We start from the raw sequence: 14,035 nt of genomic DNA, 5'->3' as shown, positions 1-14,035 counted from the left end.
AGAACTTTGTCCCCATTTTCTTACTGCGATGTGCGGGTGATTTGAGCTCTCGCCAAAGTGGGCCCATAAATTTTGTGGATGCCGGGATATAGATACATGAACACTGTATCGACACCGTATGCTTTTTAAGCGCTGGGTATTGAGCGTTTATCACCGTATGAAGGCGCCATATATACCCTCGGACGTATGCGGAATAGAAGCGAAACCAATTATTCAATGTTAGTCTAGTTGGTTGCCGCTCAGGGGTTTTGTACTGTAAAGACCACACATCAATCATTGGGACCTAAGGCCAAGGAATTTAACTCTGAATTCACGGAATACTGCATCAGTCTTCCGTCATATAAAGATACCAGAATGATCGACTAGAGGTGGGTACCGAAAACAAAACTAGAGGAGCACAGGGTTGGCACTGATCGGCTCGGCGGCCTGTATGATGGCATAAGCAAAGACAGTTGAAGACTACACGAGTCTTGTCCACCCAAAGCCCTCACATGAGGTATTTGGCGCCAATACAACTTTCTAGGAGGGTTCCTTTGTCGGCCGAAAAACGACCAGGCCCTGAATTATAGCATTCCCTGATGGCTGAGAACCCCAGTGATGAGGTATCAGTGGTTTGATACTCTGTCAACTTAGGCCGCAGCCGGAACAGAAGCGAGGACTATCGGGATGAGAGAGGAAGTAGGGCCCAGTAGCAACTGGATCAAGTTGATGAGACTGAGGAGGTCGGACAGGCTGTCGGAGATAGCGACAACGTTGGCGGGCAACTGGATGATTCCGTTCTCTGTAGCGGAATGAGTAGCATTAGTATCATCTGTTTTTTTTTTATTTGATCCATGACGGGAACTACTCACGACCCAGAGCTTGGATTCGCTCAACAATGGGGGCGGCCAAGGTCCTGATCTGGCCGGCAAGGGCCAGAGCCTGCTTGAGCTGGTCGAGGCTGGTGCCTGTGGGGAGGTTGCTGAGGATCGTGTGAACAGTGTCGATCAAGGACTGGATGGACGACAGCTGGTTGACGATATCGGCAGGAGAGGAGACTGTGCCGGCGGGAAGCAGGGGCAGACCGGGCAGGGACAGGTCTGCGATTGGGAGGGCAGGTAGGGCAGGAAAGCCGTCAGCCGGAGGTAGACCAGCTTCTGGATGAGGACTCCGTTAGCACACTAGTCCAACAAATAAATTGTGCCAGGGGGCTGGGAGGCCTACGGGTAATGTTGAGGACGGCTGTGGTTTGCTTGAGAATAGTTTGAAGGGCGGGGATAATGTCGACAGGTTTGGTTGGGATTGGGACAGGAGGCAGCCCAGGCAGTTGACGGGCTTCAGCATGGTGCTCGGCAAGATCATCGGCCGTGTACGAGGCTCTCTCCTCAAGGCTGACCTCGTTGAGGGGAGAGGCAAGGCTCACACTCAGAAGCGAGCCCATGGCAATGACAGCGGTAAAAGCCTTCATTTTGAGGGATATGTGGAGACACCAGATCTGAATATTTAGAAATAGTTAGCTACTGCTTGAGGACTGTCCGGGGTGAATTTTGGATGATGGTTTGCTCAGGTGAAAGAAGAAGATCACTCTCAAGGTGTCCCATAAGGTTTATTATATATTCGTGGTCATAGGCCTCGCTCTCACATCAAATGCCTCTCGTCAAGACGCCCTTTGATGTGTTAGCTCTTGGACCCGATGTTGGGTCAGTCGTCAAGCTCCCGCCGATCGATCCGTATCACAACATTCATAACTCGAAAAGACTCACATGTATCTTTGAACAGGGTCAGCAGCCATCATACTGATATTTGGCAATTGAAGCACTTGCTCGGCCTTGTCCACAGTTACGAAGTACCCTTGGAAACACAAGTCGCCACACACTTGCCAGGATGTCTATGAGTTCTCGTTGCACATGTTACGCGATCTCTTCTCTAGACTCTTCTGTGGCTAAAGAGGGGAAACAAACCGCAGATACGAAAGTCCCCGACGGCCTGGCGACACAGCTTAGGTGGCTGAGAATGTTACCCCACAGGATCCTTCCATGCATATCCATTTTCTCTAGCAGAACTTTTGATACTACCCATATAGAGGTTACCGAATGTCGAGGGTGTATGTGAGCCGGGTGCTTTTGCATCATCAATACAACAGGGAGAACAGAGTAGCTTACGAAACCAATAGGCACACATGTTTCGACTGATAGGATGGCTCTCGATGACTGGCGACATATCTTCTCAAAATTTTGGAAACTAACATCTAATGTGCCATAGTTGGCGTAACGTATCGCTCTGTCCTAGACCTCGGGAACAGGACACCCGGGGGTGGCGTAATATTAGTGCTGATGCTGAGGCTTGCTCAATGAGAGACCACATGCAAGCTGATCGTCTAGGGATCAAGATACCAGCCCTGGTGCTGCAGAAGGATTACAACACGACCTCGGGAGAGAAGCCACGAGAGTATTCAAGGATGCTGCCGTCTAGATCAAAGATTCAAGTGGTAGGTTGTCTTAGACTTAGGACAACTCTAATGCTCGTGTGAAGTGATGAATTAGAAATTGCAGCTATGCACGCCAAATAGTCAGAAAAGTTTCTTGGCACTTGAGCAGGAACAGTTCCCCGGCAAGCCGTTGGATCGCCCCCGACTTTGTCTCATCCGCATTGCGATTGATAACTCCATTGTTACATAATAGCTTGCCATCCATGATGGCCATTTCAAGAAAAAGTCGGAGTCATTCAGAAAGTTTCTAGTCGCATTTGAGACAGAGCAGAAAGTTTGCCTCGGTCGAATTGTTGTGCCATGTGCTTTGCTGCTCCTAGGAACATTTGCAGCCACATGCATTCACCTGGGCATTTGGGTAGGAAGACAGCAGCATAATGTGTTCCCTCCCAGAGTCATCAGCACTTCCCCGTATGCTCAGAACGAAGTAGTCATTTATCAATCTTTCTTTTATAAACAAAACAGCCACCACGAGAACACTCGATTGATTGAACTGTCCTGTCATGTTGAAATCAAGTCGAAGTGCAGTAATGCGATGGTCCTAGTCCAATTATTAGGTACTTAAGTACCTAGATACTTGGGTATGTGTTATGTAAGCATGCGACTGCTTGGCCCAGCTCTATTTACTTTGGTTGGCCGGCCATCCAATCGTTCCTTACCATTTAAACCTTATCTGCGTCGACGCGCTCGAGACGCGTCGTTCCAAGGTTTGTCCCGAGAAACCCTCCAACGACACTTACCTCTCAGTGTGATGTGCGTGACATGGTCGAAAAAGAGCAACAAGCGCCTAAAACATGAACGGACAAAGACGGGCGCTAGACGATGACGTCGTCGACTTGACAGCCATTGACGACGATGACCCGATTCCAGACTTCAGGGCCGGGCCATTGGCCGGCCGTGCCAATTCAAAGGTGTCGAACGCAGACGATGTTCTCATTCTGGAAGACGACTTTGATTCGACAGGGAGCCTGCTGGCCGACGATTTTGACCCCTTCGAAGCTCGGCCCACCAAGAGACGACGCGTCTCTGGCGACTCTGATAGTCTGCTTTCTGTAGGCGATCGTGGAAAGATTGCTCAAGGACCCGCGAAATTCGCGGCAGAGAGGACTCGAGAGGGACCTGGCGTGCTTCAAACTGCTGCTCCAAGAAAGTGGAATCCCGACCCGATCGAGTTCACGAGCTCTCCTCAAATGCCAAGGTCTTCGAACAAGCGCGACGCGATCTCGAGTGACCCTTTTGCAATTTCTCCTCGGCTCCCAGAGAAGGAGAACATCATCAACCTCGTCGATGATGACGATGACGATCCATTCGCAAGCTCTCCTCCGAAACCGACAGGCAAGCCGATGATGCCGCCCAAAGGTGGCAGGAAGAGAGAGCCCAGCCCAGGACTACCAGAGAACAGCCCGCGGCAGGTTCAAAAGCGTACCCAAGGGTCCGCGAGATCAGTGGGATGGGATCATATTTCGAGCTCCGCTCCCGAGGCCAGCGTACGGGAGGATCAGTGGGGTCTTGACGTTCAGTCTTCGCGCAACGGGCTTGCAAGGAGCCGCTCTGGCGGGATCGATTTGGGTGACCTGGCAGATTTCCCATTTTCGTCCGATGACGATGAAGACGAGGAGTTCCCTGATATTGGAGGCATGAAGAAGTCGAATCTGAGCTCGATCGCCAGGTCGAAGGCTTCAACAGTGTCCAGAACCTCAGCGTCGAAACTGTCCACATCCAAAACATCCAAAACGAAACCTACTGCTGAAGACAAAGCAGCCGTGAGAGAGGCCGAGAAATTGAAGAAACAGAGAGAGAGAGAAGAAACCAAGGAGCAGAGGAGATTGGAAAAGGAGAGGGCAGCCGCATTGGCCGAGGTGAACAAGGTCAGGACCGACAAGAAGGTCAGCACTCCTGAGATGATCGTCGACCTCCCATCGTCCATGAACCCCAGCGTCAGGCTGCAAGTCGAGGCACTACTGGAGGACCTGAACGTTCGGCACTATCCGTACGCCAGCCCCGTTAATAACGTGGTCAAGTGGCGGAGGAAGGTCAAGGCCAGGTTCAACGACGATGAGGGCTACTGGGAGCCAACCCCTGAGCGCATCGAGACCGAAAAGCACGCAATGGTCATCATGCCTGCAGCTGAATTCGTGGAGCTCGCCCTCGGGCTTAAGGGCACCGATCTCGAGGCCCACGTCCTCCAGATGCAGAAGCACTACGACGGCGACCAGCTCATCTACATGATCGAGGGCCTAACACCCTGGATGCGCAAGAATCGCAACGTGCGCAACCGCCAGTTCCAGTCCGCGGTCCGTAACGCCGGCGCCGACGCAGAGGCGGCGGATGCAGCAGCACCGGGAGCCGCCAACGCCCCGCCCCCGAGCAGCCAGGCGTCCCAGGGCCGTCGCAGGAAGGACCCCAAGCCGCCGCCGGCGTACATCGACGAGGACCAGGTCGAGGACGCGCTGCTGCAGCTGCAGGTGCAGCACGGGGTCATCATCCACCACACGGCGGCGCCCATCGAGACGGCGCAGTGGGTCTCGGTCTTCACGCAGCACATCAGCACGATCCCGTACCGGCGGCAGCGCGACGCGGCCAACGAGTCGGCCGGGTTCTGCATGGACTCGGGCCAGGTGCGGACGGGCGACAGCGCCGCCGACACGTACGTGCGCATGCTGCAGGAGGTCGCACGTGTCACGGCACCCATGGCGTACGGCATCGCGGGCCAGTACCCGAACGTCGGCCAGCTCGTCCGCGGCCTGGAGGCCGAGGGCCCCCTCGCGCTGGAGGCGATCCGGAAGAGTGCCAACAAGGACGGGGCGTTTACGGACCGGACGATTGGGCAGGCTATCAGTCGGAGGATGCACAAGGTCTTCACCGGGAGGGACGCGACCAGCACGGATATATGAGGGTTTATCATGTTCTTACTTGGTTTGCTCCGAGTTCAAAGTCAGGCGCCGGATACTACCGTCATCGTTCTACATCATCGGATTCAGAGGGCAACTTGTGTCTTTCTCCTCGTTGGGTTCGATATTGTTCCTATTATTGCGCTCGGCCACAAAGAGGCTCCGAGGCTGTATGTATCTATCTACCAGGTCCTCCATAGAGGCATATCCGCTGAAAGAATAAGTAGACATTACATCCAAAAACTGGACGAGTCGAACTCAAGTCCCGACCTCCCACCGGGGTCCTCCACCAGTCACTCACCCACTCACTGCCCGTCTCCAGTGTATCAATCATCTGCCCACAGCTAAATTAAATCAGGGGTCCCGAAGCGGCAGCTTCCTCGCCACCCCAGGCAGCCCGATGCCCCTCATGCTCTCGACCCCGACCCGGACAGACCTCGTAGCCGCGGAGCCGCGGGCGGTGGCCACCGTCACCGGCCTCGGCGGCGCAGGCGGATCCCTCGTCACCGCCACCCCGGGCTGGGCGGCGGCCTCGGGGTCCGCGAACGGGTCGGCCGCCGCGGACGCGGTGCTGTTGTTGCTGTTGGACCGCGACGGCGGCTCCGACGAGGAGCCCTGCAGCGGCCACTTGACCTCGGACGTCCGCTTCGGCGTGGTCGTGGCGGCGGTGGCGTTGTTGCTGCTGTCATTATTCGCCGCCTGCTCGAGCGTCCCGAACGGGGAGACGGTCCCGGTCTGGAGCCACGCCTGGAGGTTGTAGTCGGGCTGGATCGACCTCCGGGGCGGCGACGGGGGGGTGGTTCTTCCTCCTCCTCCTCCTCCTCCTGCTGCTGCTGCTGCTGCTGGCCCTCCCCGCGCGCCGGGGATGGGGGCTGCCACCGGCGGCGACGGGTTCACCTTCGGGAAGACCTCGTACTTGGGCGTCCGCGGCGTCGTGGCCCCTCCCTCGCCGGGGATGCTGTCCTTCCTCCGCGCCGGCGGCGGCTCCGACAGCTTGGGCGTCTTGCGCTCGCGGTAGTTTGTGCTCCGGGCATACCCGATCTGGACGTTGCTGTCCGGCCCGGTCCCGCCGCCACCACCCGCGGTGGGCCCCATGCCCAGCCCGGCCTCCTTCTCCGGCCCGTACCCCTTGGTGACCATATCGTTACCCCTGCTCCCCCTCAGCGACCGCGCCCTCTCGGAGCCGACCTTGGTCGTGGTCCCGCTGGCCGGCGGCGACATGAGGATCGCGTCCTTGACGTCGCGGGTGATGTTGCCGTACGACTCCACGCCGGGCCTGCCGCCATAGTAGCTGCTCACGCTGGTGTTGAGGGGCGGCGCGATGCGGTCCTTTTGCCTGCGCTTGTGCCGGATGATGAGCCACACGACCAGCACCGTCAGCAGGGACGAGCCGATGAAGGTGCCCACGATGGCGAGCGCGGCCTGGGTGATCGAGACGGCGGCGCCCTGGGCCTGTTGGACCTGGTCCTGGGCTTGGTTCTGTGCGAGGGGGGGTCAGCGGTGAGATGGGATACGTTTCATGTGTGGGCGAGCACACGTCAGGCGCAGCACTGCTTTATGCGAAGAGCACCCCGCGGACGGACAGCCTTTGGACCTAGCGGTCAAGAGTATGAGGGTGAAACTTACGTTGGCGAGCGTGATCTGCGCCTGGGCGTCGCCAACCTTGCTCGCAAGCTCGCCCGAGGCCCGCGCGAGCGCCGCAGACGCACTGTCCGTGCAGCTCGCGAACGCCGAGCTCCCGCTCGACTGGGCGTCGCTCACGGCCCGGGTCAGCGACTGGACCGACTGCGTGGCCTGCTGGAGGCTCTGTGACAGCTGCTGGCTCTCCTGGGAGAGCCGCTGGGACGACTGCGAGAGCTGCTGGCTCTGTTGTGAGAGCTGTTGTGAAGATTGTGAGAGTTGCTGGCTGGCTTGTGAGACCCGCCGTGACGCGTCGCTGAGTGACTGGAGGGCCTGCTGGGCAGATTGTTGTGCGGACTGGAGCCGGCGGTTGAGGTCGTCTATCTGGCCCTGTTGGCCGTTGTTGTCCTGGCGTTGAATTAATGGAATTAATGAGGGTGCCGTGGTGATCTGGGCGGCTTCCTCGGCTGTGGGTGACTTTGCCTGGGCATGTTGCAATCCGATGATATCCTCCTCATGTTGCGGTGGTATGCGTCTCTCAGATGTGTTTTCCTGGCGTCGTTGCTGCCGTGCTTCCTCATTAACTTTTTCCCACGATGTTCCATCCTGCTCAGCCCGGACTTCCACCAGCGGGGCTTTCTGTCCCGGCGAGACGTCGTCCCTTCCGAGTCTCAAGTCGCCCCTCTCGGGTTTCCTCGTGCCGTCGTTCGCCCAGGCACAACTTGACGAAAGCAAAAGAAGCAGAGCCAGCTGTGTTATTCGTCTTCCGGCCATCGCGGATATTGGTGATGACCAGCATCAAACGACGCGGGACTCCCAGAGCTATCGCGTCGAGAACATTATTTTCCAAAGACTGTGATGTGTTATTATTCGTACTCGGGCAGGTCCAGAGAGTCCGGGCAACGGGGCTAAGTGGGTAGTAAAGTTGCCAGCAACGGTAATCCGCTGCGAGCACCACGACGACCGGACGAGATGCGGCAGACCTGAACCTTCCCGGAGAATCCCTACAGCAAGGTCTAAGGCGGGGGAGAGTGTGTGTGATAGTGATAGAAACGACGTCCGTGGGCGGGAGGGATGCCAGGAATATGGCAGTCCAACCACATGCCCTCCCCGCCCCCCTTCTATCAGCCAGGGCGACAGTATCTGCAGGAGGAATGACGGGCCAGTTTCTGAATCTAAGCGAGCTGTCAAACGTGGAACGGGGGGTTCCGGGTGATCGCCGGATTACCAGACAAAGCAAGAGCCTCCCCCTCCTGTTGGTCCTTAATAGGGCTATAATAGCATAAACAAGCAGACAAGGTCAGATGCGGAGTGGACGTTGACACCGAGCAAGCGGTGGGCGGGCCTCGCGGCTCACCGTCAGTCAGATGGCATGAATTATACATGGTCAAGGGTGGGCATCATAAACACCCACGGTCCGACCATATGGCGCCGAACGTGGTGGGATACGACTCGTACAAGGCGGGGACGAGAGGGCGCTCTTGGTTCATCCGGACGCTGGACGACAAGAATAAACACACATGAACGAACATTACTCAGGGACAGACGAACTCCCCATCAGGCCGTGACACTGGACGCCGCTTGGCAACCCGAGTATTTCTGTTGTGATCCCAAAACAAGCGAGGGCGGGGTGGGGTACCAGAGAGGTGCAGGCGCCGCGTGTAAGTTTCTCAAAACGGCGAAGGGTGGAAGGGAGCAAGGGGAGGGAGGGGTGCACATGTGGATGACAGATGGTGCAGGAACACGACATGGGAGACTGTTGAGCCGCATGTGCCCCTTGACAATGCCTTGGCTTCAAGGTTGGCTTCAAGGCTGGACAGGGGAGCGAAGTGCTCTCGACGGCCTCAGTCAAGTCCAGCCCATCACATCAGCATCAGCATCAGCATCAGCATCACTCTCGGAACTCGGATTCGGTCGAGTGGCGTTGTTGCTGGGCCGTGTCGTCGGATGTTGTTTTGCGGCCCGGCGAGTTAGACCATTGATCTGAACCGTTCGTCATCTCGAGCTTGTCGTGTCGAGGCTGCCGGGGACTACCTGTCGTCTGTCCACGGGTCCACGGTTCCACGGGCAAGATCGAGGTCTTCCAAAGGGCCGCCCCGTTCCCGTGGGTCGTGACTAAGCGTTTCAGGTGCTTCATGCCAGCAGGAATGGCGGGCATCTGCCCGTTGCATCTGAGATCGTGACGGGAGATGTTCTCCTTCTCAGGTCCCTCTGAGGCTCCTCTCAGGTCTAAGGGGGAGTCCAGCCCCGGTTATCGCTTGGCCTGCCGTGCTGGAGACGTCTCAACTCCTTGCAAGCACGGGCCACAGCAGCATCGAGCCCACGACGTCAAGTGCTTTATAGATCGGATGCTCGGAAGGGAGTAAGGCTACCCTGGTCGAGCCGTCGCCAAGCTTTTGGCGGGACCAGGGTGCAGGCCTGGCAGGTCAGGTCCGATCGCCTGTCCCCTCTCACTGGCTGACTGGATGGCGGGCGTGGCGTTCACCTTCAAACACCATAACAAGCCCGCTATGGACGTGGGCTGTGGGGTGGGAAGAGGTGTCATCCCGCTGGTTGGCAGCTTTCCAAGTTAAGCCGTTGGCAGCAGAACCAGGTACGGGCCAAGCATCAACGCATGTCTCGGAATACCACTCCAAAGAAGGAAACTTTGTTTAAGAAAATCGCCATAACATAACTCTCATATAATATAAACCAAATCATAAGTCAGAGGTGAGTAATCTTCGAGGGCCAAGGAGACGGGAAGTTTGCTGCAGAAGCGTGGTTTCGGAAGGAAAAGCATACGGGCCACGAGTCCCACGAACGGGTGACGCTCTGGCAGATCGCCTGCCGCCCCTCCTGTCGATGATACCCGACCGGTGTCAAGTTTGCCCTGTGGTCCAGAGAGAGCCAAGCCCAGCACGTCCAGGTAGGCATCTAAATTCCTGCCTTCATTGACCCTTGATGATGATGATAAATACATCTTTTTGACCAACAAGACCCTCAACTGAGGAAAGCTCACCTGCGATCGCATGAACGCCCGTTGCATCACGCGTGGCCCCGGCGAACACCATCTCCGCAGCCCGAACCTCATTTGTACCCGTGAACGCCTTTCATTATGCATGTAGCCCTCGGTTCGGCTACGAGTCACTTGCCGGTTTATTGATCCATACCGCATGTCACATCTGACAGACATGCGTGGTCGCCATAACATCAAAAGTCCCGTCAGGGCCACGTCCTGGGCAGCTTGTCTGGTCATACTTGTGTGTTTTCTTGTTGCACCGGACCCTCTAGTCCGGCGTCGGCCTTGTGATTGGGGCCATGCCAGGCTAGCCCATGTCTCTTACACTGGCAGCTTGAACTTCTTGCCCTTCAGCACCTTGTTGTAGTAGACCCAGAAGAAGTCGCTGTACATAACGGTCTGGATAAGGCCGGCGACAACCGCGATCCAGTCCACCTTGTGGCCCTCCTCGGCAAAGTACCGGTATATCCAGTTGGGGATGTACAGCGCGCGGTAGAGGCCCAGCGCGAACAGGTAGTGGGTAGTGATGGTCTCGGCCTCCCCGGTGCGCTGCAGCATGAAGAGCTGGGGCATGATGGCCACCGACTCGAGCCAGATGGAGAAGGCCCACAGGATCTCCGACGGGGTGTACTTGTACGGCAGCAGGATGGCGAGCACCGCTGCACCCCCCAGCAGATACTGGACGCGGAAGGTGTCGACGTTTGGGTCGTTGGTGGGCTTGTATGCTGTCGTCATGAGGTAGATGATGTAGCCCTGCGCGCCGATGAAGGCGATCTTGAAGAGGAGGTTGTAGAGGCTGTTTGTCTGGAACAGGTCTGTCGGGAGACGGGTCAGCCGTTGCCGTTGCAAGGGCAGCAGGCACGGGGGCTGGGTTTCACCAGGACGTACCAAGATATCTTGTGACGTAGACCAGAAGATAGAGGGCTTGTGACTTGAAAGAGATGCCCGAGCAGCTCTGGGAGGGTGGTTAGTGCGTGCGATCGAGGTTGGTCCTGGGGGATTTCCCTGGGGGGGGGGGGTCACTAACGCTCAGGTCGATCATCTTGTGAAGCAGAATGAAGATGGATCCCAAATGGGAGAAGTCCGCTGAGAGGCGCATGTCAGTGCCGTTCTATGTTCCCGGCTGAAGCCATCGCAAGATAGAAGCCCAAGATACACACCTGCGACGCGGAATACGTTCAACATCTTGAATTATACGGCCGTGGCAGCCTCGCTTTTTTGGTTGGGTTAAAGAAGAGAGTGTGGGTTGACCATGGGAAAGCCAGAGCGAGCCCGATCGTGGATTGAGCGTTAACGAGAGCTGATGGTTTTCGAGATGCGAGATGCGAGATGCGGGATGCCAATTGAACCTGGGACCTTTGATCAGTTGGGGCCAACAACAAAATGACGACCTGCCAGCTGTGCAGTATGGGCTGAGGGAGCTCTGCTAAAGGACACGAACGCGATTTGCTTCTGATTGGATCCCTGCTGGAGGACCGCTAATTTGGAAACAGAACCAGGAGCACCTTCTTCCTTACTGCAGCCCGCAGCCTGCAGCCTGCAGGAGTGCACGGATCACTTTTCAGGAACACGAAGGGGCCAGGTCGTCCAGCCTGCCAGCAACACTGCCGGGCCGCAGCTGAGTCGTGGCGCTAAGGACCTACATTTTGTCTCTGCCTGCTGCCACCTCTAATCTAGGTACCTCCCTACGCCCTCGCCCCGGGCTCAACGGCTTCAGCGGCTCATCGCGGCGTGGCGTACAAGATTACCAATCCTTGCTCCAGGTGATGCCTTCTTAGACGTCAGTCGAAGCTTCGACGGGTCGCAAGGCGAAGACCACACCAAGCTGACCCTGTTGCCATAAAATTAATTCAAGAGATTCCCAACCTCTACACATACGAAACCTCCGTGTCTCCAGACCACCATCCATCGTGTGAACGCTGACCCATTCAAGCTGACTGATCGCATCACTAATTATAACTAATTAGCGTTGGGGCGAGACTGTCACCACAGAGAGAGAGGCTCACTCCGATACATTCCTGGCCCAACACCATGGCCGCCGAACCAGAGACGGGGCCTCTCCAGCAGGAGGCGCCAACACTCACAGTCACCGTCACCAAAAGCGGCAGACAACTGGACACATTCCACCTCCCACCAGACGCCATCCTGAACGACCTCCTGAACGCCTGCGAGGACCACCTGGCAGACTCGCCAGACAAGTACGACTGGGACAAGGCCAAGTTCATCGCAAAGGGCAAGATGCTCAAGGCCTGGGACAACGGCGAGCAGGCCATAGCCCACCTGGACGGGGCCAAGGTCTTCCTCCAGGTGCCCACCCTCCAGGCCATAAAGGACCTCCAGGACTCCTCCGCAGCAGCCCGCGCCCGCGAGGCCCGCCGCCACGCCCAAAACACCACCGCCGCCCGGCCCGTGGCGGCGCGGCGGACACGGCCAGACCCGGCGCGCGCCCAGGCCGACGCGCAGTACACCTTCCAGCGCGTGGAGCCCCTCGGGGGGTACACGAACCCGGAGCGCAGCCGGGCGTTCCTCGAGCGGCTCAGGGACGACCCGGGCATCCGGGCGTCGATGCGCAAGCACCAGTTCACGGTGGGGCTCCTGACCGAGATGGACCCGGCGGCCAACACGCAGTCGAGCCACGAGGGCACGACGCGGCTGCTGGGCCTCAACCGCAACCGCGGCGAGGTCATCGAGCTGCGCCTGCGCACCGACGCCTACGACGGCTACAGGGACTACAAGACCATCCGCAACACGCTGTGCCACGAGCTGGCGCACAACGTGCACGGCCCGCACGACCGCAAGTTCTGGGACCTGTGCCACCAGATCGAGAGGGAGGTGCAGGCTGCGGACTGGAAGAGCGGAGGCCACTCGGTCGGCGACGGCGATTACTACGAGTCGCCCGAGGACGACGTCCCGGACCACGGGGGCTGGACCGGAGGGACACATGTGCTTGGCGGGAGCAGCAGCAACAGCGCGGGTGGTGGCAGTGGCAGTGGCAGTGGCAGTGGCAGTGGCAGTGGTGGCGCTGGTGGCCTGAGTAGGAGAGACGTCATCGCCAAGGCCGTCGAGGAGCGCATGAGGAGGTCACAGTCCGAGAACCCCGACGGAGGCAGCGGCAGCGCTGGCCAGGGAGGCGGCAGCGCGGCGCCGTGAATGATGCAAACAGGAGGTTTCTCGCGCCAAGAGGAAGGGCCGTCGATTCCCCCGGCCTCCGCCCCGGAGGCGCAGAGGAGGCACTGACAGACCGCCGAGGACATCTTGGCAAGAAGGATCCACCCCTCCACCGACGCGAAGGCAGCGGTAGAAGACCCCTCGCGTCTGACGAAGTCTAGCCCATACGAGGAGATCTGCTCAGGGGTTTCACGCCACGAGGCCGCCTACACGGGAAAACACGGGGCGTTTTCCGCAAAGGCTTACCGAGTGACTCGCTTGGGGGACATCGAACCCGAGCCTAGCCCACAGCAATGGCACGGCGCGCTGTAAAGACATGCCAGAATCAACCCGCACCCAACCAACCAGGACGACTTGTCTCCGCCCCAAGATGGAGATGGGAAGGATTCCGCAGGGAGGCGTGCCAGCTTAGGGGCGGATGGGGGCGACCTAGTCCCGCGGGCGAAAAGAACCATTCAAACCAGATTCATTCGCCTCATGTGAGGGAACGCTACCGGCACAAGATGCCACCTGCTGCATATGGATGCATCACTCGACGGGCGGCACTCTCCCGCCCGTGTGAAACTGGAGACAGGAGAGCAAGCCACAAGTTTCTTGAATATCATCTCTCATCACGTCTGTCTCGCACACAGCACAAGGCTAGCAATGCACGACGTTCAAGTTGCTCTCAGCGAGCAACAGCCCGGCGTGGGAGAAAGCTACCACTCCTTAGCTGTTTCTGTTGATAGAATCATGGCTCGTTTAGGCGAGCATGTGGGAATGCTGCATCTCTACTATTGCGCAGGGGCCTGAAGATTGAACTAGTGGACTATCGTCGATTTTGCTGGATCTAAAATAGTCCCCCTTATAATGACAAACAGCTTTACTTTATTTAAATAATCGCGACCGGCG

The 14,035-nt window shown here is 57.7% G+C and overlaps 5 protein-coding genes across 5 annotated transcripts; 2 read left to right on the top strand and 3 right to left on the bottom strand.

The window, feature by feature from the left end:
* Positions 1-629: 629 nt before the first annotated feature.
* KVR01_006366 (uncharacterized protein) lies at positions 630-1,447 on the bottom strand (the record flags this gene model as incomplete). Its single annotated transcript, XM_044791696.1, has 3 exons — positions 630-781; positions 852-1,136; positions 1,204-1,447. The coding sequence occupies 3 exons, from the start codon at positions 1,445-1,447 to the stop codon at positions 630-632; spliced, it is 681 nt and encodes a 226-aa protein (XP_044645169.1).
* Positions 1,448-3,261: 1,814 nt separating this feature from the next.
* Positions 3,262-5,361, top strand: KVR01_005889 (uncharacterized protein; the record flags this gene model as incomplete). The annotated part of the gene is made up of 1 exon (XM_044788798.1): positions 3,262-5,361. One exon carries the CDS (start codon positions 3,262-3,264, stop codon positions 5,359-5,361), a length of 2,100 nt encoding a protein of 699 aa, XP_044644692.1.
* Positions 5,362-5,712: 351 nt separating this feature from the next.
* Positions 5,713-7,752, bottom strand: KVR01_006474 (uncharacterized protein; the record flags this gene model as incomplete). The annotated part of the gene is made up of 2 exons (XM_044791911.1): positions 5,713-6,837; positions 6,985-7,752. The coding sequence occupies 2 exons, from the start codon at positions 7,750-7,752 to the stop codon at positions 5,713-5,715; spliced, it is 1,893 nt and encodes a 630-aa protein (XP_044645277.1).
* A 2,545-nt stretch (positions 7,753-10,297) lies between these two features.
* Positions 10,298-11,161, bottom strand: KVR01_005790 (uncharacterized protein; the record flags this gene model as incomplete). The annotated part of the gene is made up of 4 exons (XM_044790576.1): positions 10,298-10,791; positions 10,865-10,931; positions 11,004-11,062; positions 11,137-11,161. The coding sequence occupies 4 exons, from the start codon at positions 11,159-11,161 to the stop codon at positions 10,298-10,300; spliced, it is 645 nt and encodes a 214-aa protein (XP_044644593.1).
* Positions 11,162-11,566: 405 nt separating this feature from the next.
* KVR01_006301 (uncharacterized protein) lies at positions 11,567-14,020 on the top strand. Its single transcript, XM_044785323.1, has one exon. It carries the CDS (start codon positions 12,008-12,010, stop codon positions 13,124-13,126), a length of 1,119 nt encoding a protein of 372 aa, XP_044645104.1. The 5' UTR covers positions 11,567-12,007; the 3' UTR covers positions 13,127-14,020.
* Positions 14,021-14,035: the final 15 nt, after the last annotated feature.

The sequence above is a fragment of the Diaporthe batatas genome (assembly GCF_019321695.1).
Source record: "Diaporthe batatas strain CRI 302-4 chromosome Unknown Contig00006, whole genome shotgun sequence".
NCBI classification, from domain to species: Eukaryota; Fungi; Ascomycota; class Sordariomycetes; order Diaporthales; family Diaporthaceae; genus Diaporthe; species Diaporthe batatas.
Note: the sequence above shows the minus strand (reverse complement) of the source record. Positions and strands in the feature narration are given on the sequence as shown.

Bases quoted from the DNA above. Each gene is read 5' to 3' on its own strand.
- KVR01_006301 (XM_044785323.1), top strand. From the start codon at position 12,008: ATGGCCGCCGAACCAGAGACGGGGCCTCTCCAGCAGGAGGCGCCAACA.